General features: G+C 42.6%; 3 protein-coding genes across 3 annotated transcripts; all 3 read right to left on the bottom strand.

Annotated features, from left to right (window-relative positions):
- Positions 1 to 210: 210 nt before the first annotated feature.
- On the bottom strand, positions 211 to 12,396 carry LOC308643317 (serine protease 46-like; the record flags this gene model as incomplete). Its single annotated transcript, XM_081283214.1, has 5 exons — positions 211 to 474; positions 10,441 to 10,604; positions 11,422 to 11,681; positions 11,786 to 11,963; positions 12,369 to 12,396. 5 exons carry the CDS (start codon positions 12,394 to 12,396, stop codon positions 211 to 213), a joined length of 894 nt encoding a protein of 297 aa, XP_081139340.1.
- Positions 12,397 to 19,074: 6,678 nt separating this feature from the next.
- On the bottom strand, positions 19,075 to 20,692 carry LOC308643316 (ubiquitin-conjugating enzyme E2 variant 1-like; the record flags this gene model as incomplete). Its single annotated transcript, XM_081283213.1, has 2 exons — positions 19,075 to 20,004; positions 20,659 to 20,692. The coding sequence occupies 2 exons, from the start codon at positions 20,690 to 20,692 to the stop codon at positions 19,673 to 19,675; spliced, it is 366 nt and encodes a 121-aa protein (XP_081139339.1). The 3' UTR covers positions 19,075 to 19,672.
- A 1,312-nt stretch (positions 20,693 to 22,004) lies between these two features.
- LOC308643315 (putative serine protease 45) lies at positions 22,005 to 27,362 on the bottom strand (the record flags this gene model as incomplete). The annotated part of the gene is made up of 5 exons (XM_081283212.1): positions 22,005 to 22,238; positions 22,519 to 22,682; positions 23,446 to 23,720; positions 24,221 to 24,377; positions 27,269 to 27,362. 5 exons carry the CDS (start codon positions 27,360 to 27,362, stop codon positions 22,005 to 22,007), a joined length of 924 nt encoding a protein of 307 aa, XP_081139338.1.
- Between the last annotated feature and the right edge of the window lie 342 nt (positions 27,363 to 27,704).

Here is a 27,704-nt window from a genome sequence, read left to right as displayed (position 1 = left end):
GGACTCTGGTCAAAGGCAAGAAGAGGCAAACTCAGTGGCTCCAAGTTCAAGAGCATCTTCATTGAACAGCTTTAAAGAAATAGTAGGTCTAGGATTCTTCCCCAAAGTCAATGATGATGTCTTATTCAACTTTTGGTCTCCACTTCTTCCCCAGGGCAGAGTAGAGAAGAGAGAGAGCAGCCGCAGGAGTCTTTATCCTAGAAACACCACTCACAGGAGCCACAGGGAGCCCAAGGAGACCAGCAGGATACAGCCAGTGAGGAAGGGAAAGCTCAGGATGGTTGCGCCATCTCTGATGGTGCTGGCGAACCTCAGGCCAACAACCTGCTTATTGATCCAGCGGGTAAAGTGTGGGGTGCTGGTGTAGATGCCAGGGTAGCGATGGCGCCCACCACATCGATAGCTCCAGCTCACTATCCCCATCTGGATCCAGGTGTTGTTCAATTTGCAAACAAGGGAGCTGCCGGAGTTCTCCTGCAGAGGAAAGAAAAAGAGGCCTGAGATGGTAGCAAGAGGCCCCCTGAGCATGAACTGGAGTAGGCTTGTGCTGTCCCCCAGGATGCAACTTGGCTATGAACCTGCTCTAGGACACATGAGCTCAGCACTGGCCTCTCCATTATCCTTTAGCTTTATCCTGCTAACTCTCTGATCATAACCCCCAGGAGTTTCCCCTTAAGCTCTGGTGGGCCTCCAAAGTGTCCTCATTGACTTTCTTTCCTACAATCCTGCTCACAGAATGAGCTCTTTGAAATGCAAACCCGCTCCCCTCTTTTGTGCAAAAATGGGTGCACAGATAAGGATAATGTTACAAGGATGTATGTCAAAAGATAAGGCCTGTAATTTCTGGTAATGGTGGGTTTCCTAAGATTTTTTAAAATTTTCTTTACATTCTACTATAATGTTGAAAAAAAAACAGCTCTTTTTTTTTAATGTAATGCATACCAAGATTTACTGGACTTAATCTAAAGAAGACTGCATAAAACACTTAAGGAAAAAATAATAAAGATCTGCCTAAGAATATAACAGAAGACCTGCATTAGTGCACAGATATGCCACTCTTCACAGATGAGACAAATGAATGTAAAAAATTGTCAACTCAGAATCTGATTTCTTGTAATATAGAGGACAAGATACCCTAATGGACTTTCTTGCTGGATATCACTAAAACAGTGAGATTTTAAAAAAATGATTATTTTATGCATGTGAGGCCAGCAGGGTTTGAAGGGCCCCTGCTACCTCACAGGGCACAGGGCTCTCTCCTCTCCTGTTGGCTAGTTTGATACATGAATGAGCTGAAAAGAAAGTGAAAACTCTTCAGAGCCCAAAACCCAGAGGGGTCAGTAGAGCCCAGAAGATGGCTTTTGCCCCAAACCCAGTGAGGCTGCACTTCAGTTTCATAGCCTTGTTCTTGGATGCAAGAAAGGCATAAAAGAGAGCCAGGAGGGGTACCTAGGAGGAGAGCTCTTGCAAAAAGCTACACCTCCACAAAGGATTACAGCCTCAGAGGAAGCATGAACTGGAAACTGCTTCTCAGGTGAATGTGGAACTCGGGTTCACACCGTCTGAATGATTCAAAAAACCTAGCTGAGAGGGGATGTCACTAAAAGTCGTTCTGGGCTGGTCATACTCTCAGGCACCTGGCAGAAACAAACAGATTCTGTCGGGAGGAAACTACTCTTCAAGCCACCCCTCAAATAACAGCCTACAGAAGTTCCTGGCTCCTCCAAATACTGCCTAGCACACAAGGAAGCTGAGGCCGGGAGAGCCCTCACCAGCAAGCAGAAAAGCCCAGGCAGTGGGACCCTTCCAGTTGAGACCCAGGAACCGCCACACAGAAGCTGCACACGTCTCTAAGCTGCTGTTTCTTAGGCAATGTGGTTGGTGAATAGATGGTGGTGGTTTTATTCTTTCTTCTCCACACATATTTTAGAAATTTTTTTTTGTTTATATTCTATACAGAGTAACAACAATTAAAAATGATATGTCAATTCTTACGTTAATCCCTAAAAATTAAGCAATTTCAATTGAAATAATAGCAGGAATTTTTTAGAAACTTGACATGTCTGATTCTAAAATGATATTGAAGGATAGTAGTCCATAAAAGACAAAATTTATTTATTTATTTATTTAAATGTGGTGCTGAGGTTGGAACCCAGTGCCCCACACATACAAGGCAAGTGCTCAACCACTGAGCCACAACCCCAGCCTCAGACAGATTTTTTTTCAAAGTTTCTCATTATAGAAACTGGGTAGGATTGTCGTGTAAACATAAAAATATACCCATGGGCCAATGGAGACCCCACAACCTGATGCGCAGGCCTGAGGGGACTTGACGTATATTACAGAAGGTATCATGTCTACTGGAAAGAAGGACTCTGCCGTAGATGGCAGAGAAATTGGCTCATCAGATAGAGAAGGAAAACGAAGTTGGATCCTCCAAAACATGCTCTGGAGGAATTAAAACTCTAAATGTGAAAAATGAAATCGATGAAGCTGAAACATGGGGCCAAGCATGGTGGCGCAGGCCTGTACTCCCAGGGACTCAGGAGACTGAGGCAGGAAGATAGAAAATTGGAGGCTAGACTTGGTATCTTAGCCAGGCCCTCAGCAACTTGGCAAGATCCTGTCTCAAAATAAAAAATAAAAGAGCTGGCAATGTGGCTCAGTGGTAAAGCTCCCCTGGCTTCAATCCCTAGTACCAAAAACAAAAAACAAAGAAAAACCATATGGGGCCTTATCTTGAGGTGAATTATATATAGATATATAGATATATATATATAATTTGGTGCAGGAAAGACACTATATATATGAATGAAGGCTATCTTTGGTGAAGGACACCAAATATCATGGAAGATAGATGATGGATTAAGATGGGGTATTTGCTCTCTGACAACCAGAGGTCAATATCTGGCATATCTAAGGAACTTAAAAATGTCCAGTTGGGAAGAGAGCTACAGGAGAGACAGGGCTCTCGCTGCCAGGAGATACATCTCCCTGGCCTCTGGGTGAGGCAGGGTTCACATCAGAGGAAGGAGATGGGGGTACACGAAGAAGAAATCATTTCTTGAATCAATTAGGACTTTTAATAGGACAGGTATTTAGTAGCTGAGAGTAACTAAAAACTATGAACTCTGCTCAAAATGATGATTGGATGAGAAAGGAAGATTTGACTGTCACTGGGCATGTTGAGGGGGGACTATGATGATTTCAAAGAATAAAACCATTTTCAATGTGAATATACTAACAAATTGAGATTCCTCAAGAAATTAGAAGAGGTGATATGTAGCACAATATCATTTGTGCAAACGATATTGAGCAACAGTATTGTTCAAAGATTCAGACGTCTTCAAGGATGTGTATTGAATATATCTGAGTAGAGAGCCTTTTGAGAGGAAGCTGAAGGAGAAAATCAAGCCTGTAATCATCAAGCCTCCAATTACAGTATGGGGGGTCCTTGCCTGACTGTATGATCCCCTGGACGCTAGGGGCCCAGAGAAAGAGTGAAACCCAGAGAGAATAGTAGAGAGACAGACAGATGGGTGGACATTGTATGTGAATAACCTCCTACCATAGCAAAATAAAACCAGAACTCAGTTAACAAATTATGAACAACCCCATCAGAGGAAAATAAGTTTCAAAAGTATTAAATTACAAACATAATTAAAATCTATAATTAGAATATTGAAACACAAGAACACTACATATTGCAAAGCCACGGGCCTAAAGTGAACAAAGTTTAGCTCTTGTGTAAAATGCATTTTTAAAATTAGAGCATTATCTTTATACAGAGTATTTAGGTTCCTTTTGACTGGAATTTGATTTCAGTCCCCATTCCCCCTCCTCTTCCCTCTTCTCCTCCCTCCCCTAAAATATGTTTAACAAAACAACATATTACCCAAGAATGACTCCTCAAAGAAAGACATGTCTATGTGTTTGTTTTTTTGTTTAATTATTGCGGTGCTAGTACTAGAACCCAGGGCCTTACATATGCTGGGAAAATGTTCTACCACTGAGTTATACCCCTATTCCTTTTCATTGCATGGTCGATAAGTTGTCCAGGTTGGCCTTGAACTTGAGATCCTCCTGCCTCAGCCTCCTGAGTTGCTGGGTCTATGCAGTTTCCCAATCAACTTCTATCCAATATCCAAGGAGATATCCAATTTATTTCATTTCAAATGCTCCTGAACATGGGCAAATATTTTTCAAGTGAAGCTTACATAGCCCTGATACTTTAACTCAAAAAAAAAAAGAGGAATAATTATTTCCTTTATCCACCTTAAAGAAGAGCCAGCTCACTGGAGTAGGGAAAAAAAAAGGTTCTATAGATCATTTGGCATGGATTGATGGACTGTGCTTCTCGGGGCTGCTTGTTTGCTGAGGCCTGACATTATCTCAGGGTCCAGCACACAGTGTCTATTGGATATAGTAAATTAAACCCAGCTATTAGGCTTTTTAGGATGTCAGAAACCTTTTTTTTAATTGATTGTTCAAAACATTACAGAGCTCATGATATATGTCAGAAACCTTAAATGGTCTTACCAAGTGCAATATTAGCTAAGTTAAAGCTGAAAACCTATGCTGTTGTTTCATTGAGACTTCTGGGAATACTTTAAATATTGCCTTAATGTAACAAGAATATGTTTATGCATTTGTTTCTTTATGCATTTTTTCAAATATTAAAACTCTATTTTTATAGCACATATTAGCATATAAGTTTTATTCCAGCCAGGTGAGGTGGCACAAGCCTGTAATCCCAGCAACCCAGGAGGCTGAGGCAGGAGGATTGCAAGTTTGAGGCCAAATTCAGCAACTTAGCAAGGTCCTAAGCAACTTACTGAAACCCTGTCTCAAAATAAAAAGTGCTAGGTATATAGCTCAGTGATTTAGCACCCCTGAGTTTAATACCCAGTACCAAAAAGAAAAAAGAAAAAAAAAAAAGCCTTTATTCCAAGAGGCATTTTTTTTATTTGTAAAAAAAAAAAAAGTTTCCACATAAAGAACAGTATTAGAGGACTAGAGGACTTCTGTCTTTTATGTCCAGGATAATAAGGACTTCAAAGCCAAAAAGTTTAATTCTTAAAATACGTTCTAAAAATGACATTATGAATCTAAATTCAACAGATGAATGAAACTCAAGTACATCATGACCAAGAAAGGGCGATCTTGGAACACAAGGTCAGTGGCGTGATGAATGTGCCCAGAACCTGGGGTTAGAGCAAACAGTCATCTTGAAGGCTGCAGAAAATGTGTTGATAGAGCAGAACATTTACTCCTGAAATAAAGCACCACAGCACAACAGAGAGGAACCGCCCTCTCCTCAACAGATTATATGTCAAATTAGACTATGAAATGCTTTTTGGTAAGGTGTGAGAACACTTCCGTGAAGGTCAGTGATGAGCAAAAGCAAATCTGTGATTCCAGGAGGTTTGGGGGAGAGGTACCCAAAGCAATGAAAAAAGTAAAAAACATAGAAACGTGAAATCACGACTAAATTGCAGGCCCAGAAAGCTCTAGAGGGTCCATTGAAAACTCAAATGTGATTAGAGTTCAGCCAGTTGGGCTCCAGAGTGTTTTTAACAAGGAGGTGTGGGAGCCAGGGTCTAGGAGATGGAAATGGCAGGATGGTTCTGGCTTCATTAAGAACCAGCTATGGACACTGATGTTAATTCACTTTTGAATGTGCGTTTATGTGTTAAAATATAAGATGGCATATTAATCAGCTTTTTGTTACCACAATGAAATACTTGACACAGATTACACCTGAAGAAAATGTGCTTTTTTTTTTTTTAAGCTCACAGTTCTAGAGATTCAAAAGCATGGTGTCTGCATTGACTTAGTTCTGGTGAGGGCCATGGCCAATGGCAGATGGCAATGGTGGAAGTGTATGTCAGGCCAGTGATTACCTCTCAAGCCAGGAAGCAGAAACAGAACCAAGGCTGGTTTGTTCCTCTTTTAACAATCTCTTCAAAGAACTCAAGGGGTTGCATGAGAATTACCTTCCAAAAGAATGTGTTCAATGACCTAAGATCCTGCCATCAGGTCTCACCTCTCAAAGTTTTCACTATCTCCCAATAGCTCCATGCTGTGAACCAAGCCCCCCCAACAGGATGGACCTTGGGGGAACACGGAGTATATCTAAACCACAGTAGGTGACCAGTAGCAGAATGAAATATACATATGTACTTTCTAAACCCCTGAAGAAGTGGATCAGAGGGGGAAAAAATCAACCCAAAATTCAGGATGGGGACAAAACCATAAAACAATCTTCCTGATAAATAGATTAAAGGACAGTCCTCAGGTATTTTGGAAAAAATAGCACCCACTTTTATAAATGCAAGCAACCTACCTAAAATTAAATGACAATGACTCATGGAAGACAACAAAGGTTCTGGAATAGAGTTCTGGACATTGCAATTAGGCAAGAAAAAGAATGAAGAGGCACACATATTGAAAAAAGGAGGCAAATTCAGCATTATTTGCAGATATGTCTCTGGGCCTACAAAATTAATGAAAATCAACTAGATCCAGGAAGGTTGTTCATTACCAAGTAAATACACAAAAAAATTAATACAAAAAATGCAATGAAAAAACATATTGCTCACAATAAGGACATAATATATAATAACTAGAAATAAACTTAAGAAGCAGTTTGCAATAAGTATATGAAAAAGCTATAAACTCTTGCTTTTGGGACATATAGAAAAAAAGTAAAATAAAAAGATAGTTTGCCCTCAATTGATCTATTAATTTCCACAAAAAGTTTCCAAGTGATTTTCTTTTTTATGTTATTCTAAGATTGTTTAATTAGAATGAATATCCAGGTAAGTTCTTTTTTTGTTTGTTTGTTTATCAGGGATTGAAAGCAGGGGAACTTAACCACTGAGCCACATTCTCAGGCCTTTTTTGTATTTTATTTAGAGACAGGGTGTCTCATTGAGTCACTTAGAGCCTAAGTTGCTGAGATTGGCTTTGAACTCGTGATTCTCCTGTCTCAGCCTCCTGAGCCACTGGAATTACAGGCATGCATCAGGGCAACCGACCCAGGTAAATTCTTTAAATGAAGAATAATGAGGGAATCTCTGCCATACCGCAAACAAAAATAATTACAGTATTTTTAAAAAATTGGTGGTGGAATATGGATGAGGCTAAAGGGAAAGAAATGATCAAAATGAGATGTGAATCTAGAATATAATAAAGGGAGCATTTCTAAATTTTACCTAAAAACACTAATGTTCAATGAAAGATGTTTATATAAACTGGCTATCCATTTGGAGAAAAATAAAGCTGGATTCCTTCTCTCAATCTTCCAGATAAATAAAAATTAAAGTATTTAAAGAGATAAATTAGAACGTAATGAAAAAAATGATTACAAAAGGTATTTCTGAGAACAGAAAAAAATAAACTCATCAAAGGAAAAAATGATAAGTAAAAATAAAAATTTATATAATTCCATGGGGGAAAGCCCACATTGAACAAAAAGGGTAAAATATTGTAGAGCATTTTACAAAGGTTGAAACTTCCAGTGCCCAGAGTTTTTTGGTAGCTTTTAATTTTGAAATAATTTGAGACTTACAGAAAAGTCACAAATACACTCTTTTCCCCCTGGTTCACTAATTGTCAATATTTTACCAATATTTGTTTTATAGTGTCTATTCATACGTACATATACATATTCACATAAATATAAATGTTTATGAAGCACTTGAAATTAAGTTGGAAAAAACATGGCTCTTTTGCCATTAATTACTATAGAATATAATATCCAGAGTTTATATAACTCAATAGAAACAAAAGGAATTCAATATAAGAACAGGGGGAAAAGGCAGGTAAAAGTAAAATGGTATGTTGGACAAAGTGATTATTTTATTTGAACTCCCTTTGTCCCTTTAAATTTTATTTAGAAGGAGAGTTTTTTTCCCTGATCCCAGGTGGGTAAAACCAGAAATGTTTGCTCATTATGATTAATGTGATCCTAAGAGCTATGATTATATCATCACATAAACATCTCAATTCGGAAATCAGAACTTCCATTTCCATGTAATAATCACAATGTTGGACTCGATGTAAAGTAAAACTGCTATCTGGGGCTTTGGCCAGAGGGAGGGAGAAGTAAACACTGTGCTCTCCTTTCCCCACCTTCAGCTCCCCTCCTCCCATCCAGTCCTGCTAACCTTGTCTTCTGAACCTGCCAAGGTTAAAGCATCAGGAGAAAGACCTATCATAACCCGAGTCCAACCCTCCCCCCCACCCCCTCACCCATATGATGTAGCCATATAAAAGAAATACTATTCAGTAATTAAGGAGACGAGAATATATTTAAATATATGGACATGGAAAGAAATCCAAGATATATTGCAAGTGAAAATTTAAAAGTTGGGGAATAAAAACTATATACTTAGGTTTTGTTAAAAGTCAAATCCAGGGGCTGGGGTTGTGGCTCAGTGGTAGAGTTCAATCCTCAGCACCACATAAAAATAAATAAATGAAATAAAGGTATTGTGTCCAACTACAACTAAAAAAAAAAGTCAAAACTAGAAAAAAAAACTTATTTAAGATATTTGTGTACAGAGAGTATTATTAAGGATATAAACTAAATAATCTTAAGTTAATAAGTTAATTTTATTTAAGTTAATTAATTAAAGTTAATTTTAAGTTAATTAATTTTCTAGGTAGTTTGATTATAGGAGAGTCTAATTTACATTCATGTGTTTCTTTTTTTAGAAATAAAATGTATGCATTTCTTTCCAAATCACAAAACAAATTTTAAAATAAAAGTGGAGTTGATGGAATCACAACAGTACAAAAATTAAGAGATATATTCAAAGTTCAAATCAAGGGTAATTTCACAATCATAATTACATCAAACACAGAACAAGAATAATTGAACTTTTTTGTTCAAGACAGTATAAAAAAACAACCAAATCACACCCAAGAAAAGCAGACAAATTAATAGAAATGGAAAATAATGAAATGAACATTAAAAAATATAAGTCAAGAAGGTTTGGTATGTTCCACCTAACTGATACTACTATAGAAATAATTTTATGACTACTAGGAATTTATAGAAATCAAAAAAGGCTACATATCAAGATTCATAGCACAAAGCTAAAGCAGTATTTTGAGATAAATTTATAGCCTCGGATACTTGTATTAGAAAGGAAGAAAGAAAGGCCAAAAGTAAATTATTTAGATTAACTCACAAAGTTAGCCCCTGGATCTATAAAAGATTGATGAGAGAGCTTACAGTCAATGCAGGAAATGTTTTTTGGTTTTGCTTTGTTTTGTTTTAGTGACTGCCACTTGGAGAATTGGTAGTCCATGTGAGGAAATAAATGAAAATAGTTCCCTACCCTCCACCATTCACAAGTAATGCCACATGCATTCAAACTGTGGAAACTGAAATTTCCAAACTTTTTGGAACAAAATATAGAATGGAACTCGGGAAAAGGAAGGATTTCTTAAATAAGACACAAAAAAACATAAGCCAGAAAGGTAAATATGATAAAGTTGGCTATCATAGAATCTAAATGGCTTCTCAGCAAAGGACAGCATTAAAAGTGAAAAGACAAATGGAAAGCTAGGCGAAGGTATTTGCTATACATAAAATTAGCATCCAGAATATAAAGCTAAAAAGACAAGAAGAAGCATGTACAAAGTATATGGATAAGCAATTATTAGAAGAGGAATCATGAAGAGTGAATACACAGAAAAATATACAACCACACTAGGAATTGCAGACATGCACAATTGGGGAACCATTTCTCATCCATCATAATGGAAAACACTTTACAGTCTGATAATACCCAAAGCTGGCAAAGATATGGAGCAATGTGACTCAAACACTGCTGAAAGATTATGTATCCTATTCTTTCCAAAGAACCGCTTTGGAAAATAATTTGGCAATCAGAATTAAGATGAAAGTTAATACAACCTATGACCTTCCATGCAAGATGGCAAGATGCATCTCATTGAGAAATTTTGGACTAAATGAGGAGAGTTTGTGATATGAAAGTATTGGAAACCCCCTCAATCTCTTTAAAAAGAAAATGAATAAATTGTGGCCTATTCACAAAAGAGAATACTCTAAAGCTGTTAATTAATGACTTAGGGCTACATTGATCAAGATGGATACACCTCAAAACAATAACTGATTAGAAGATGCCACTCACCGAAGCATGATTTCAGAATGAAGCCATTTATGCAAATCGAACTCTGTAAGCACTTGGCCCAGATCTGGGCATGTGGCTAATGTTCAGAAGCATTAAAATGACCTGAGAAGTACTACCATTATTGCCATCATTGTGGTCGGGGCACCCCAATTTATGGATGGGAAACTGAGGCTCAGTGGAAGGAGGTTTCTATTGAGTCTTCCAGGGCCAGGTGGTGAGGAAGGCTTGACCCCAGAAAACCTCCTCCCTGCCCCATCCACACATTCCACACCTGGCAAGTGTCTGAGCCCAATTCTGAGCTGGCACACAGCATGTCATCCCCAATGAACTGCTTCTGGTCCTTGGAAAGGAGGAACTGGTACCGTTGATTGCAGAAATCATTGTGTATGATCCTGACAGCCACCTCCTGAAGACTATAGGGGGACTTTTGGGCCACTGAGAAGAGAGAGAGAGATCTTGCTTTGTCACCGCCTCAGCTTTTTGGAATATTTCCAGCTCAGAGTTGTCCATGTACACTACTAAGAAGCAGGCCATTTCCTGGGTTGGCAATTTACAAAGGCCTCCGCTTAGAGCCTGATTATTGAAAAGTTCCCAGCTCATAAAGAGCTGGGACATCATTAATGGACATCATTACCCTAGGTACATGTATGATTGCACAAATGGTGTCACTCTACTTTGGGAAAAACCAGAAAAGTCAAAAATTGTGCTCCATTTGTCTACAATGATTTGCAGAGCATTCTGCTGCTCTGTGGCCACCTGATCAGGTGGCACACTCTTGAGCTCAGGTGAGACGCTCCTGAAAGGCAGAACCCCATGAAGGCTCCCAGATATTCAACTTCAGAGAGGACTAACAGGGGTCAGATCTCTGGGAATTTTGGGTGCCTCAAGGTAGTCAGAGCACATATGACTAAAAAGGCCTCCTCAAGGCCTCAAGACCTCCTGAAATCAGGGATCTGAAGACCTGTAGACACAGAACCCCATTCACAGCCAATAATTAACTTCCTTCCATGCTGCAGGGTCAGGACATTATATTGGATTTCGACTGAGGTTCACGCAGGCCCTTGTCTTTTTTGCACTAGAATACTGTGTATGTCTATGTTTCGAGGAGTCGGTGACAGTATGTGGCATAGTAGATGATCAGAAAATGTTAGCAGAAGGTGACTGAATGAATAAAGAAATGAACAAATGAGCCTGTGTTGGGGTTGTGCTCTGCAGGGACAGGTGTCTTGGGACTTCTCTCACCTGCACTCACCTTCATCCTTTAGGCGTCCCCACCCAATGGTCCAGCACATGGAGCCGATGATCAGCTTGAAATGGACAGAAGGGAGGCAGACAGGCTGGACAAGGGGGGACCAGTTGACAGCATCTTTGAGCTTCATGAGGGCAATGTCCTGGGACATAACATTGCTGTAATTTTCATGGATCACAATGCGAGAGACCAGTAACTGGGTGGTGGCATCTGGGCGTTGCTGGACTCCTACTTTCACAGAGTACTTTGTGGGGTCCTTAGATCTGCAGGGCCGGGGTAGGAGGCAGATCGCTGCAGCAAGGCCATGCAAGGTCAGTGAGACTGGGGCTAAGCACAAGGCCACCCAGCCAGACCCCCTGTGACTGACCTCTGCAGGCAGTGTGCAGCTGTGAGGACCCACTGTTGGTGGATGAGGGAGCCACTGCAGATGTACACTCCCAGGAACAGGATGCTCACTTGCCATGGCCACTTGCCCACCTCCACCAGCCTTCCTTTCTCCACCCTGCAGGAAATGTTGGTTTGACCGCAAGTCTGGAACCAGGCCCCTAAAGAAAGAAGTGGAGAGGGGGCAGCGAAGGGCAACCCTCACACCCCTGGATGCAGCTGACTGGGAAAAAAAAAAACAGCTACTGCCACATGCACATGTAGGGAGGGACCTTTCCCATCACCTCAACCAAAGACCAAAATGCTCCACATTATAAAGAAAACCCCTGAACAGTGGGAACTAGACAATGCTTTCAGGGCTTCTTATGAGCCATCACCCCAGGACTCATACATGTCCACATTTCATATGAATAGATGACTGGGGGACTTAAGGGGGAGAAAGACTCATCAGAGGGGTATGCTGTCAACCAGGGGGTAGGTGGTGGGGTACCAGTGAGCAGGGTTGCCTGTCAGTTGTGGCCAAAAAGAAATGGATAGTAATATTGTATTGTAAAACTCCAGCTCACCTTGACCTGGACTACAACCTGGAGGCATGGTCCTTGGGACCATGCAAGAGAGTGAACAGAGACTCTGAACCGAGGGTTTTGAAACTGTCCCGTGACAGAGGTGATGCCCCTCTAGAGAACTCTCAGGGCAAAGATGCCAATAGAGATAGCCCAGTTTCTATTGTTCAGTAGGAGGCTCTGTGCCAGCCACAGAGCTATTCAGTTCTTAACCTTGAGTTTTAGACACTAGCTCCTTGGGGTGCGGGGAGGGAAGATAGAAAGATATGGGCTCAAGCTGATAATCATAAGCTGCTCATACTCATGACCTTGGCTCTATTTGCCTTGAAGAAACTTTTCCACAATAATCCTTTAAATAAAAAAAACTTGTATAATAAACATGCTGAGCTTGCTTGTGGTCGGTCTTACTCCCTTCAGAGGTTGGCTGAACCACCAATCCCCAGCTTTTTCTCTATTTATGTGTCTGTTTGTCTCTTCTCCATCCCCTCACTGCTCGGTCTGGTTATCTCCCTGGAATTAAAGGCCATGCCTGCAGCACTGGCCTATTCCCTTCTTGCTTCTCACTGGCCCCAAGGGGGAGAAGAAGCTGCACTTAACTAGAAATGAGATTGAGGTTTTAAACAGGACTTGCCTGGGCTGATGTTTTTATTTGTTCTTTTTAGGTATAAATGACAGTAGAGTGTATTTTGACATATCGAACATACATGGATCATAACTTCCCATTCTTGTGGTTGTACCTGATGTGGAGTTATGCTGGCTGTGTATTCATATAGGAACACAGGAAAGTTATGTCCCATTCATTAATTCATTCATTCTACTGTCTTTCCTATTCCCGTCTCCCTGGACTGATTTTAAATAACTGAACTTCATAAAGGGTAAGAAAGGGAGAAGGTTTGGAGACACTGATTACAGAAAAATGAAAAGGTTTCTTATTATAGGCTGCTGTCAAGACTGGCTTGGTCAGTGAAATATTACACACCATCACGGACGTCTCACAGAGGCAGGGTGGGACACACTGCACACTCACAAACTGTCGTGGCCTCAGAAAGTCTATTTCCCTGGCCACATGGTATGCAGAGCTGAGCAGAACCACAGGACCCTGCAGCCTCCGCCGAAGCTTGGTTAGCCTCACCTGGAGGAGTCCCAGGTGGTGGAAGGGACAATAATAAACAGACTAGGCTAATAACAAAAGTGACCTGTGCATTTTTAGTGGAAATGTCTACTAGCCCTGCCCCACTGAAATCCCTCAGGGGGGGTCACAAACTGCTATGCTTTGGTGTAATTTGAATGTCCCCTCAATATGTAAAGACTTGGTCCTCACAGTGGCCCTATGGGAGGTGCTGTGGGTCTTTAAGAGGTGGGGCCTTGTGGGAGGTCCTTTGGTCACTGGGGTGTGTTCTCAAAGGAGTCTGAGAGACCCCCACCTGACTCTCTTCTCTCTTTCTCTGCTTCTTGGCTTGAGATGTGAGCACTCACTACTGGGACACTAGCTCCTGGAACAGTCATCTGTCACTCTTGCCAGAGTACAAAGCAATTCTGCCCATCCCACCCTGACAGACCTTGGATTTTGAACCTCCAAAACTTCAAGCTAATTCAACCTCTTCACTTCCTAAGTAGGTCATCTCAGGTATTTCCCTGCAGTAACTCAAAGCTAACTAATACATAGGCCATTGATGTTTGGACTCCTTCATACGGTGTGTACCAGGCTCTTGTCACTAAGGTACATAGACAGTTCCCTTGCCACAGACTTCCACAGTTGGATGCTTTTACCCTTAACCTTCCATAGGAATCTACAGGCACTCCATGAGCCCCCAAGACCACTCCACAGAGTACTGTCTTATCTTACCTGCTTAATGCTCCATTCTTGTCCATGTCCCTTTCCACTGGCTGACCTATTTTCTGTCTCCCACAGGAGAAGCCATGTTTCTGGTCCTTTTCCTACACTATGGTGGTTTTTGACTATACCTATTTTGTCTCCAATTACAGCCTGCCCCAATCAAGACTGCTTCACGTTGGGAGGAAGGTGAGGGCTTCCAGAAGGTTGCTGGTTTCTTTCTCATAAAGTTAAGGCCCAGAGAGCCAGAGTTCTGCAGGAAGAACTTCACCACTTACACAGTGACAGCTCTAGGTAGCAGAGCTGGCCTTTTCCCCAATGCTCCCTGCCCTCAGTAGGCTCCTAGGTCTCAACAAACACCCCCTCCTTAGAACTCTTGTCCAGTACTGAGCTGACCTCCACCTCCATCCCCAAATCCTTATGCAGAATTTGTAGGATCTGGCCTGGAGATGGATGCCAGCACCAAGGACAGAAGACAAATCTGGTGGAGCCATGATGGATTACTTGGGAGTATAAGATGTTACAAATCAAGTTGGTCCCAGGCATAAAACTGCCAGTCCATACATGGCAGAAAGTTACTCAAACAGATCCCATGACAAACCTTGTCCTCCACCTCTCCTTGGAGGTCCAGAGTCAGAAAGAGCAAGGTCACTTTTAAGCAGGACTATGTCATTTCTCACACTCACACTGGTCAACAGAAGGCATGTATTGGCCTTGTCACCTCCATCTCCATAAAGTCAGCCAGCAGACTAAAGTGGTAGTCTCTTAGGATAAGAGTCCAGAAGTTTTCTGTCACTTGTGGTCAAACTTTTCACTTCCAAAGAATCTTTTGAATTCCGGTGTCACCTGAATCCTGGTATTGAATCCTGGCTCCGCCACTCTCAAGCCACAAAGGTCTCTCTCTGGGCCTGGGTTCCCTTCTGTGGAATGGTGTCCCCAGGACACGGGTACTGCCTTATGAGCCATCTCACCAGTGCCGATCTAGAGTAAGTGGACACTCCCTGGGCACCCTGCCATTGTCACAGGTCCTGGTCCTACCAAACAAGCTCATCTGTTCCATGGGTATTCATCTCTTCCTCCATTTTTTTTCCCTTATGTGCTCATGGTCACCCTAAAAGTAGGAACTGGCCCAACATCATATCATATGGCAGGTCCCCATGAGGTCACAGCCCACACCCATCCTCTCAGTCTGCTGAGGATGTACACCTCAGGATATAGACCTAGCAAGGCCCTCCAGGCACGAGGACAACTGACATAGGTGCCCAGGCAGACAGACCTCTTCGGCCTCCATCCACACCCTGAAGCCCTACCTTCCACAAAGGGCAGATTCTCAAGTCGGGCAGAGAACAATGCAGGTCTGATATAACCCCGAAGATTCCCTGGCCCACATGCCATGGCAAGCCGATGTTTGGCCCTTACTGTTTCTTTTGATGGAAAGTGGGGACAAGGAAGGCGGGGCATCCCCATTGTGTGAGGATTCTAGAATTCATGGTTTATTCAGGACAGCAGAACATGGGTTTCTGCCCCAAGGTTGGGCTTATCCAGCTGCAGTAGCGGCGAGACTCTGAGAAGGAGACTGCAAGGCCCTACCAGGGCCATGAGATGATGTTGCTGTCAGGAACCTTCCTGGAATGGTACTGCTGGTGCCCAACACTGAGCCCAGACAGAGCCCCTAACGCAGCTCTCAGCATGACTCTGCTGCCCAGCCTTGGCCTTGACAATACTTGGGAAAGAGCTCTCTACTGGGGCCCAAGCTCAAGACCTTGCTGGTCTCTCCCTTATCCTTTAGCATTATCCTGCAACTCTCTGACCATTACTCTCAGTAGCTTCCCCTTAAGCCCTGGTGGGCCTCCAAAGTGTCCTCATTGACCTTCTTTCCTACAATCCTGCTCATAGAGCGAGCTCTTTGAAATGCAAACCAGTTCCCCTCTTTTTGTGCAAAACTGGTTGCACAAAAAAGAATAATGTTACAAGGACATATGTCAAAAGATAAGGTCTATAATTTCTGGTAAAGGTTGGTTTCCTGGGATTTTTTTTAAAAACTTTCTTTGCATTCTACTATAATGTTGGAGAAAATAGCTCATTTTTTTTAATGTCATGCAAATTTTCTGGATATAATTAATCTAAAGACGAGTTGGGCAAAGAGGTGGGAAACCAGACTAAAGCAATAAAAATAAAAGAAAATTTGAAATAGTCAAAGTCAAAGATTGGTCACCTATGCAATTTGTCAGGGGGCTGGAGATATAGCTCATTTGGTGGAGTGCTTGCCTTGCATGCACAAGGCCCTGGGTTCAATCCTCAGCACCACACACACACACACAAAAAAAAGATTCTAAGCAAAATGGCAACAAATTGAATGCCTAGGATTTTAGGCATTCAAATTTACCTAGGATTACTATTGACCTAGTAGTGTAATTCAGTATGTGAATAAATAAGAACCATAAAATCATGTTAATAGTCCACTGTTGCATCGGCAGGACCCAAGATAGTCTCTGGCACACAGAAGATTCTATTGAATAAATATCTGTGGGCTGGATGAACAAATGAAGTAAAGGCCATCCTGGGTACTCCCAGTATTATCACTGCTATTTTGAATTGTGCTGGAGTTTCAGGCAATAACATAACAAAAAGAAATGAATGGTTTGATTTTCAGAAAGGACAAATAGAACCTGTTACCATTTGAGTTGATTTGATTACTCCCAAATAAGTGAAGAGAACTGCCAGGAGCCATCTGTGCTGTAGGTAAACTGAGCAATGTTGGAGCCAATAGGTAGGAAAGCTTGGTATCAGGAACTCCCAATAGGAAACAGCTGCCTTGAGAATGCCTAGTTCCTGTGGCGTCCTACCAAGCTCACTGCTCAAATTCTAATAGCTCCTGGAGATGGGTGTGGCTTGCCAAAATGCCAATCAACCTGTCTACTATGAGACCACAGGGAGAAGCAAGCACCAAAACAGGACTCCTTCCACTGAAACCTTACCCCTGCCTTTGATGTGCTCCCCCTTAAATAATTGGAGCCTTTTTCAGTTTTCACTTCCAGCTCCTATCAGGACTGGAAGACCCATCAGGCGCTCTGTTTTAAATCTAATTCCTACCTCTTGTCTTTATTTCTTCCTGATTATTTCAGACTTTTTATTTTCCCAGGCAGCTCATATCTCCTGGGCAGAAACCTTCTCTGTTGGGGTGCTGGTCACCTGGATAGAGAGATACCAACTACAAAACTACTGAATTGAAAAGATAGTTTTAGGGGCTGGGATTGTGGCTCAGTGGTAGAGCGCTCGCCTAGCACCTGCGAAGCCCCAGGTTGGATCCTCAGCACCACATAAAAATAATTAAAGATATTGTGTCCACCAGCACTGCAAAAAAGATAATAAAACAGTTCTGCAAGTCAACCAGAAATCAAGATCACTACCTCTAAAAATCCACCAATAGCTTTATAATACCTGACATGTAGAATTGTGCAAAAGGTAATGAGAACAGATATCATTTACAATACAACCAAAATTTGCAATGTACTTAGAAGTAAACTTAATACTTACCCAGATATCCATGAATAAAACTCTAAAACTGCTGAAAAGATAAAAAAGAGCTAAACTAATGGATAAATATATCTCTGGTTAGAAATGATATATATCTCTGTAGAAATGAGAGTTCTCCCCAAAATACTATGTATATTTAATTCCAAACAAATACTAATAGTATATTTTTGAGAAGTGTTCTGCAATTTCATTTTTCTCCACCTTTTTTTAATTGACACATTATGATTATACATATTGATGGGATTTGTTGTTACATATTCATGCATGCACATGCTACAATGATATAATTTGGCCAATATTATCCCCGAGCACTTCCCTCTGCTATATTCCCCACCTCCCACACCTTGGTCCCTTTGATTTTCATAAATCTTCCTATCTTTCTTTTCCTTTTTCCTAAGTATGTACATATGAGAGAAAACATGAACCTTGACCTTCTCAGTTTCATTTATTTTGCTTGTTGTAATGGTCTTTAGTGCTTGCAAATGACATAATTTCATTTTTCTTTATGATTAAATAAAACTTCATTGTGTATATGTACCACATTTTCTTTATCCATTTATCTGTCGATGAAAACCTAGACTGGTTTCATAGTTTTATAGAGTATTCTTTTTTTTTTTTCAGAACACCATGAATTGCCTTTATTTGTTTGCATCAGGTCTCAGCACAGCGGTCCTGAACAGGAAAATTGGGAGGTGCAGCAACATGCCTGGAGGCCAGGCCCCGCCAACGCTGGGAGCTGCTGTGCACACCAGCTTCTCCTCAGTCCCTGCTGAGCACCTGGGAGGCAGCGGCACCAAAACCAGTATCTGCGCTGGGTCCAGGTTCCTCTAGTTCCAGTTGTCAGATTCCACACTGGGCCCGCGGGGATGGCAGGCGCGCCCCACAGGGAGCCCTGTTCACCCTTCTTCACGTCTGAGAGCCACGTCATTACAGGAAAGGGAACAGTCCAGAGGGGCCCTGTGTGCTCACGGGCGTCTCCAGGAGGCCTCCTGCAGGTCTAAACAGAGGGACCCTGAGGGCCGGCAGGCTACCTCACCCTGAGGACTGCCCTGTCCACCTTACAAAGACCTGGGCCAAAGATGCATCGGGTGAGGGTGACAGCAGAGTGGCAGGACCCAGGACCCAAAGCTCATTTCCCGGGCTGGTGGAAAGTGGTCAAACGTGGTTCCAAATGTGGAGGAGGAGGTCAAAGATTTCCAACCTGACCTGATGGCTTCTGGCCAAGCCAGGGGGGAGGTGGAGAGTGCCGGGTGGTGAAGGTGGACAAGGGAGTTGAGGAGGAGGGAAAAAGCAGCACCCCCTCGATCAGGGTGGGGGAGGAGGAAAGCCCAGAATTTCAAAGGGGGCGGAGGGTTACAATCTATGCTTCGGCCAAGGACAGGAGTGGAGGAGAGTGGGGCAGGACAATGGCTTGGAAGGGGCGTCATTTAAGACTTAAGAAAGTAACCAGGGTGCAGGCAAAGCACCCCACACCCAGCAGCAGTCCCCAGGGTGTGACCTGAAATCTTTGCTCTACTCTAGCAAGCCTCTGCTGGAGGGCTGTCCCAGGGCTGGCAGGGCAAGGGGGGAGAAGGCAGAGCCCCCAGGCCAAATCATCAGCAGCAAGGTGATTGTGTGATGTGTCTTTTCACAGTTGAGTTAGATGTGCCCCACCGGTCAGGATGGGAATCAATTTAAATAGACTCTCTTGATCTCAGAAGTTCAACTACACAGACAGTGGTTACACTTGACAGGATGATTTGTTATAGCACAACTTATATATTTCAAATAGACAAAAAATTAGTATCATTTACAGTATCTTAAGATAAATTGCCTTCGAAGGGGAGCTTCCTTTCCAGTACTTTGAGGTCTACAAGATGCATCTAGAAAATTTACTACGGTGGAGAATGAAGACTGCTTAAATCGAATGGGGGAGGGCTGGTGGCGTTGCTTTTGATTAATTGCTGTAACACTGTCCTTCCGGAGGCTGGGGGAGTTTCATATTTTCTTTAGACATCATTAAGCGCCGCAGCTCTTGCAGAACAACTTTGATGCTATATGAATTCTGCCACTTTGCTAGCACTGATATGGCTCTTGGGTCCACCACTCCATTAGAACTATTAACTCCATTCATATTAATTTTTGTTACAAATCTTACAAAGGGGGTTGCTTCTGGGTATTTTGGTCCACATTCTATTTTAAGGCTGTATATTCGGTTTTCATAAATTGTCCGAGCCCGTGGTGGCTGCCATCTTGCGTCGCTGTCGCTCGAAGGCCGGCCCCTTCTTCCTATAGGGTATTCTTAATTGTGCCACTATAAACATGGATATGCATGTGTCACTGTAGTATGATGACTTGAATTCTTTAGGATAAATACTGAGGAGTGGTTTAGCTGTATCACAGGGTAGTTCAATGCCTACTCTTTTGAGGAGACTCCATTACTGATTTCCATAGAGGTTGTGCTAATTTTTATAATCCCACCTACGATGTAAAAGTGTACCTTTTTCTCCACATCCTCTCCAGCATTTATTATTCATATTCGTGGTGACTGCCATTCTGACTAGTGAGAGATGAAATGAAATCTCAGTGTAGTTTTGATTTGCATTTGCCTAATTTTTATATATTTATATATATATATATATATATATATATATATACATATATATATATATATATTTTATATTTTTGTTTACCTTTTGTATTTCTTCCTTTGAGAAGTATCTAATTCATTTGTCCATTTATTAATTGGGTTGATTTTTTCATGTAAAGTTTTTGGAGTTCTTTATTTCATCTAGATATTAATATTCTGTCAGAAGAATAGCTAGTGAAGATTTTCTCCCATTCTGTAACAATTCTTCCCAATTATTAACATTGCTGTGCAGAAGCTTTTTAATTTGATGCCATCCCATTTATTAACTCTTGGCATTGTTTCCTGAGGTTTACGGGTTCTACTGAGAGAGTCGTTGCCTGTGTACATGCTGGAATGTTGACCCTACGTTTTCTTCTAGGAATTGCATAGTTTCTGATCTAATTTCTAGGTCTTTGATCCATTTTGAGTTGATGTTTTGTGCAGGGTGAGAGATAAGGGTCTAATTTCATTCTTCTACATATAATCAGTTTTCCCAGCCATTAATATTTTTAATGGATGTTGGCAAGCTGATTCTAGAGTTTATAATGGAAAAATAGATATTTTATTTAAAAGAAAGAGGAGAATTGTTGCTACAATTTAAGAAAATACAACATAGCTGATGGAAACAGTACAGTTTTAGTCCAGGGGCATATAGGTCAGTAGGAAAATAATAAGAGTTCAAAAATAAATGCATAAATATATTGGGATTTCATTATAAGTGTGGAAATTCAAATCAGTAGGAAAAGGATGGACTATACAAAAAAAATGGTGACAACAAAATCAGTTCTTGGGTTAGAAACAGAGTTAGGTCCCTACCTCACACCATATAGAAAAAGAAATTCTATGATTATTATGATTACTTCTGGGGGCAGAAAACAGAACCAGTGGGGGCCAGATGAGAAAAGAGGAATCTTTATATATAACTCTGAATTTTAAAAATAAATCACAACAAGAATGTATTTATATATTGCTTGAAATATTTTTTTAATAAGAAAAGAACATAGAAGGAAATACATCAAAATGAGAAGAGTATGTATCTCTGTGTGGTGGGACTGGGGAAGGTTTCCTTTCTCTGGGCTTCACTGTATTTCCTAGCTTTCTATGATGAACATATAATACTTTTACAATTAGTTTAAAGAAAACAGGAAGCTGTGTTCAGAGTACTCTCTGTGGATCATTCCTACTGTCAGCCTATAAGGCATGTTTTGACTCTTCCCTTACAGTAATAATACCCACTGTACAGATGAAAGAATGGAGGTTGCAGATCCAGGTCCTTTTCCTATGCTCCAACACTGGAGAGAGACAGCTTCCCATTTGGGAGCTCCCTAGCAGAATTAATTCCAAGAGGCCCTGACCTCCCACCTACTCCCAACCCCCAGGGATGCTCCAGTGAACAGAAAAAAGAACCAGCTCACTTTGCATTAAATTTAAACCCTACTATCTTTGTCCCAGATTCCAGAACCCTCTGGATCATACTCCCCCTTTTTCTCACCCAGGGCTTAGTCATTCACCACGCCCTTCCATGCTGGGATGCCAAAGCAGGACCCAGTTTCCCAGGGGCCACTCTTTCCCTACCCTTGAATATGGACATGTGACCTTGGACCAACCCCCCATCTGTTGCCATCCAGCAGAGGCAAAGCAGGCAGAGGAAGGGGTGAAGTCAGGGGCCCATCAGAGGCCACAGCAGCCAGGACAGGAATAGGAGCCAGGAGGAGCTGCAAGGACCAGTCAGAGTTCCATGGCTCAGTTGCTTCTTGATCCATTGGCTATATTTGGTGACGCGAGCGAACACTCCTGGATTCCGTGTTTGGGTGCAGGCCTTCTCCCAGGACAACACCCCAGCCAGGACCCATCGGCCGTTGACTTCGCAAGCCAATGGTCCCCCAGAATCTCCCTGTAGAGAAGAGAGGAGTGAAGGAGGCTCCTGAACCCCAGGAAACCCAGAGTACCCGCCCTCTGAGTTCTATTTGAGAGCCGTTCTTGCTAATTGGGGCCTCCTTGGGCTCCTCAGTTAGGAACCCAACTCAGAATAGCAGCCAATGTCAAAGTTTCAGGTGAAGGAAGGTGAGAGTAGATCCTGAGAGGGAACTAAGCAAGCCCTATCCCAGGGAACTGGCCCCCACCCAGGAGTTACTAGCAGGAGAGCTGCCAGAACCTGCACCTCCCAAACTCACAGAGCACAAGTTATCTCCATAGTTGGTGGCACAGACCAGATCTCCCTGGACAAGGCGGGAAATTCGGGGGATAACGGAAAGCTTGCGATAAATCTTGTTACATCTCTTGTTGTCCATGATGAACACCTCGGCCTCCTGCAGCTCTGTGGTCAGCGTGGAGTTGGCTGTGGAGGAGCTCAGTTGGGTGAGCAACAACCCTTCACATCACTCAACCTTGACCTCTGCCCAAGATGTTGTCACCTCCAATCTTGAGGCTCAGTCAAGCCATGCCCTGTCACATTTCCATCCCCTCCTTCACTCGGTCCTTCCCCTTGCAGTGTCTACCCTAAGTATAGACCCCTTACCTTCTCAGACTTTGGTTAGGGATTCTCTTCTCTGAACCAAGCTAGCCCTCATTCAAGTTCCAGGGTGGCCACTTATAAGTTGGGACCCCAACCATGTGCCATTACTCTCCAGACTGATAGGTTTGTACCAGCTATTCCCTCTGTCCCCTGACTAACACTTGCTCCTCCTTCAGACATCTCAAGCAGTCCCTCTGCCCAGAGCTCAGCCCAGATCTCCCCAGGTTTTTGTCAGCCTGCTCTCCCTGATTCCATCGCCACACACCATGCACACCACATACTGCTGTGACTCCCTTCCGGGCAGGGCATGCATTTCCAATGGCAGGGGCTGGGTGTGTGTCAGATGCCCAAAGTGTGCCAAGTGAGTGAACGAGGGAGGGAGTGAACTTATGAACCCCTGACCCTGAGTTTCTGTAAGAGGCAGATGATTACACCCAGTCTAGAGAGTGCAACCTGAATGAAGTGGCCATGGAAACCATGACAATGGTCACCATAGGAGACATGGTCCTAACCCATTTAAAGAACTAAGGACCAGAGGTGACAGTCACTTTGACCTCATGCCCCCACCCAACTCCATCCCGCTCACCTAAAAAGCGCTGTTTGACCTGGCCCCAGCCAGTCACCCAGCACTGTGTGCCAATCTTCAGGTTAAAGTTGGGTTCTGGGAGACAGATGGGCTGAACATACTTGCTGAAGGTGACGGGAGTGAGGAGTTGGAGAAGGGCGATATCACCCACGACAAATGTTCGACCCCAGAACTTGGGGTGCACAATGATGTCCCTCACAGGGATCCAGGTGACCTTTTCGTATCTCACTGGGTTCAGCTTGGAAGTACCAAGTACCACTGTGTAGTTTTTGGAGCTGCAGGAGATACAGAGCCCCACTTGGCAGATATCAGTTTCCCAGACTAGTATGTCCCTACCTCTTCCAAGGACCCTCTCCCTTATCAGAAGTCCTGCCTGACTTGCTGTGCTCACTCCACCTTGCCTAATCTACCCTGGAGGTCTCAGAGAGAGGGATCTGCCTGCCTCGTCCTTCTTTATTCAAGTTGACTGAAGATGGCCTGTTCTCTGTGGCATGCTGCAGGTTTGTGGGTATAGATGCCCACATAAATGTATTCCTGTGGGAGGGGGGTTCTGGGTTTTCCTACTTCCCAGCTTAGAATATAATCTTTGTTGCTTGAGATTCCTGCCCCAGTCAGTCCCTGGCTGCCTCTCAGATCCTGAGTATGACACATTCCTGTGCTGGCCACCACTTCCCACTCTTTCCCACCCCCCTCCTTCCACAAAGAAATAAGGAAACTGGGCTGGGTCCATTGTAGCTCTGAATCTCCAGGCCCTAGACCCATAGACAACACTCACCCTTTGATGCAATGGGCAGCAGTCACCACCCATTTGGAGTCAATGAGGGACCCTCCACACACATGCTCACTGTCTATCCGGAGGCTCACCTCCCAGGGCCAATGGCGGGGCTGGTCCGAATCCTGTGTCCACCAGGGTTCACCACAAAGTTCAGAAACTAGCATATCAGAGAGACACAGTGACCACATAGAGGAGGATAAGAATGACCAGAACCAAGAAGCCCTCCAAGGCCAATTTGCATAATGCTGTAAAGTCAGGGGCTTCTTCCCATTTCAGAGAGGGAGACTGAGGGTGAGAGGCAAGTGGCCTGCCCAAAGGCAGTAAGCTAGACAAAGTGACAATGACTGATACAAGCATCAAGAAAGGGACATAGAGAGTTCACAGCAGGAGAGAGATACTGAGATTCAGGAGAGCAACCAGCGCAGGACTTCAAAACAAGGGAGAAACAGAGAAGGAATCCTAAGCAGAGAAATGCATATCCTGAAAAGCTACAAGTTTGCTGCAGTCTTTACACCAAGCAGCCTGGAGCCCACCGAGGTCCCCACTCACAGTTCACACACTAGTTTAATCAGCCAAGATATGTGACTGTGTGAATGAATGTTTGAATGAACACAGATGCAGGAATTCTAAATAAAATATTAGCCAACATCATATTTTGAAAAACAACACTCCTTGATCACATAGGGATTGTCCCTGGAGTGCAAGGATGGTTCCACCCTTGGACAAGTTCCAATGCTTTCTCCACATGAACAATTCTAATGATCTGGAGGGAGAGAGATTTTGTGCTTTTCTCAAGAGACAGAAAAAAAAGGGTGTTTAAACATTCAATGTGTACTTACGACTTGAAAAAAAAACAAAGGAAATTTATAACTTTTGATATGTCAAATACCTATAGGAAACATCGTATACTGTTGAAGAAAGACCAAAAAAAAAAAAAATCTACACTATCAGAAGCCAGGATAAGGAGACTCTGTGAGAAGGGGCAGAGGAAGTAATTTTTGAGAGCCTAAAGGGGATGTCCTGTTCTGCCTTTTAACCTGGCTGGTTGAGGACATAGGTGTGTTCATGGTGATAATTCCTAGATCCAGTCACACTTTGTGCATTTTATTGTATGTACATAATACCTTGCATGAAATCATTTACTTTTAAAATCACTACTATTTCTTTACGCCAGCACCATCACCAAGAAAATACACTCAAAACACATTTTCAGTAGCAAAAAAATTACAAGTACATAGAAATTAACCTAATACCACATAAGACTTGTGCAGTGATAAATTTAAAACTCTAATAAAGGACACAGAAAATAATCAACATAAATGGAGAGATGGTCCTTTCTGTGAAAGAGAATGACTAAGTATTTTAGATATAATTTTCCCAGAATTAATCTATAATTCATTTTCTAAGTTAGAATTGTTAAGACACTTGATAAACTTGTTCTAAAATTGACATAGAAAAATAAAGGTCTGGAAAGAATTCAATCCTTGAAAAATCCCAGTAAAGAAGGGCCTCTGTGCTGGCAGATATTAAGACCCACATGAAAGCCAAAACAACAGGAATGGTATAGTGCTGACACATGGACAGACAGATGGACCAACTCAGGAACTTGATGTAAATGAACAGATCACCATAATCAATGCATAAAGAACCATTGAGTAGGTGGTGTGAAAACTAGCTTACGATGAATGAACTAAGAAAAGATTCCTCATTAATTGCGCTTGAAGACCTAAAGGTAAAGGTAAAACTGTGAAGTTAACAGACTATGTGCCATGGGTGGGAAAGAGTCCTTAAAGCCCCAAAATACAAACCAAGCTGGGCTAGTGGTGCACATCTGTCTCCCTGCTAACTGGGAGGCTGAGCAAGAGGATTGCAAGTTCAAAGCCAACCTGGGCAACTTAGCAATACTCCTTTTCAAAATAAAAATAAAAAGGGGTAGGGATGTAGCTTCATGGTAAAGCACCTCTGAGTTCAATCCCTGGTCTCACACACACACACACACACACACACACACACACACACACACTCCACCAACCATAAAACATAAAACTAACTTGATTACATCAAAATCAAGAAGTTTGGGGGCTGGGGTTGTGGCTCAATGGTAGAGTGCTTGCCTAGCAGGTGTGAGGCACTGGGTTTGAGCCTCAGCTCCACATGAAAATAAGTAAATAAAATAAAAATATTGTGTTTATCTACAACTAAAAATATATTTTTTAAAAAGAGTGGTAGGTCTGGGGCAATATGAACAACTTCATACATTGCTTATTTCCAAATGAAGACATTTTTAATGGGGCTAAATGAGGAAACATGGGGCCAGGGTTGTGGCTCAGGGGTGGAGCACTTGCCTAGCATGCCTGAGGCACTGGATTTGATCCTTGGCACCACATTAAAAATAAACGAACAATAAACAAAAAATACACATGACAGCAATATGTATTGTTATAAGAACACACAAAGAACACATGGAACGTATCAGAAAAAAGTTGGAGAAGGTGAGGAGAAAGGGAATAGGAGTGGCAAATGGGCAGAGCAATTTAATCAATTTAATTTAATCAACCAACCAAACAATCAATAATGAATCAGAGTAGAGCCTGGCAAGACCTGAGACAATGGAGGTTCGTGAATCCAAAGGACAGGAGAAACCCAAGCCTTTGCCCCTGATATATAAGAAAAAAGATAGGAAACCCAAGAGCCAGGCTCTGCAGACAATGCCCCAGGGCCCCAGGGCCCAGGAGGCTCCAGCTGCAACTGCACAGTTTAGAACCCCAAAACACATGGAAAAGTGTAGCCTCCTGGACGTGTCCCCAGAGAGGATGCAGCCTGGTCTGAATTCAAAGACAGTCTGCATTCCCATGGAGTCCCCGTAGATTTTTCCCCTGGATTTTTAAGTCCATATATCCTGGTAGTCACAGGTTGTTCTTTGAAAAGTAGCCCTGCTAGAATATTCTGGTTCCTACCAACCCAGAAATGCTATCAATGTGATGCCCTTCCAAACACATCCCCCAAAGACCTGAAGCTTTTCCTATGGCAGGGGCCCACTGAACTCACCTGGTGTAGTTCTGTCATCTGTGAAACCTGAAGGAGAAAAGATGGCCAGAGATGAAGCAAAAGCTGGTGGCATGATGACAGCCAAGACGTGCATGTTTTCATTAATTAGTTCACTCATGTATTCTCCAAATATTCCCTCATCTCCTGCATGAGCCTAGCTTGGAGGTAGATGGTGGGAACCCATGTGTCACATAGAGCCGGCCCTCCAGGAACACTATGCCCAGCACAGGAGGCAGACCTAAGTACACAATCACTCATGTGAGATCAGAGTGACAGACCCCAGGTGTCAGGTGAGCCCCTGAAGAGGCAGTGGACAAAAGAGACTTCTGAGAGGAGGGGTTACTGGGGCTGGTTTTACAGATGACAAGGCACAGCAGAAATGAAAAAGGGATGAGATTCCTGGCATTGTGGTGTATGCTGCAGATGCCAGAGGATG

The sequence above is a fragment of the Spermophilus citellus genome (genome assembly GCF_964194105.1).
Source record: "Spermophilus citellus genome assembly, chromosome: 3".
In the NCBI taxonomy this organism is placed as follows: domain Eukaryota; kingdom Metazoa; phylum Chordata; class Mammalia; order Rodentia; family Sciuridae; genus Spermophilus; species Spermophilus citellus.
Note: the sequence above shows the minus strand (reverse complement) of the source record. Positions and strands in the feature narration are given on the sequence as shown.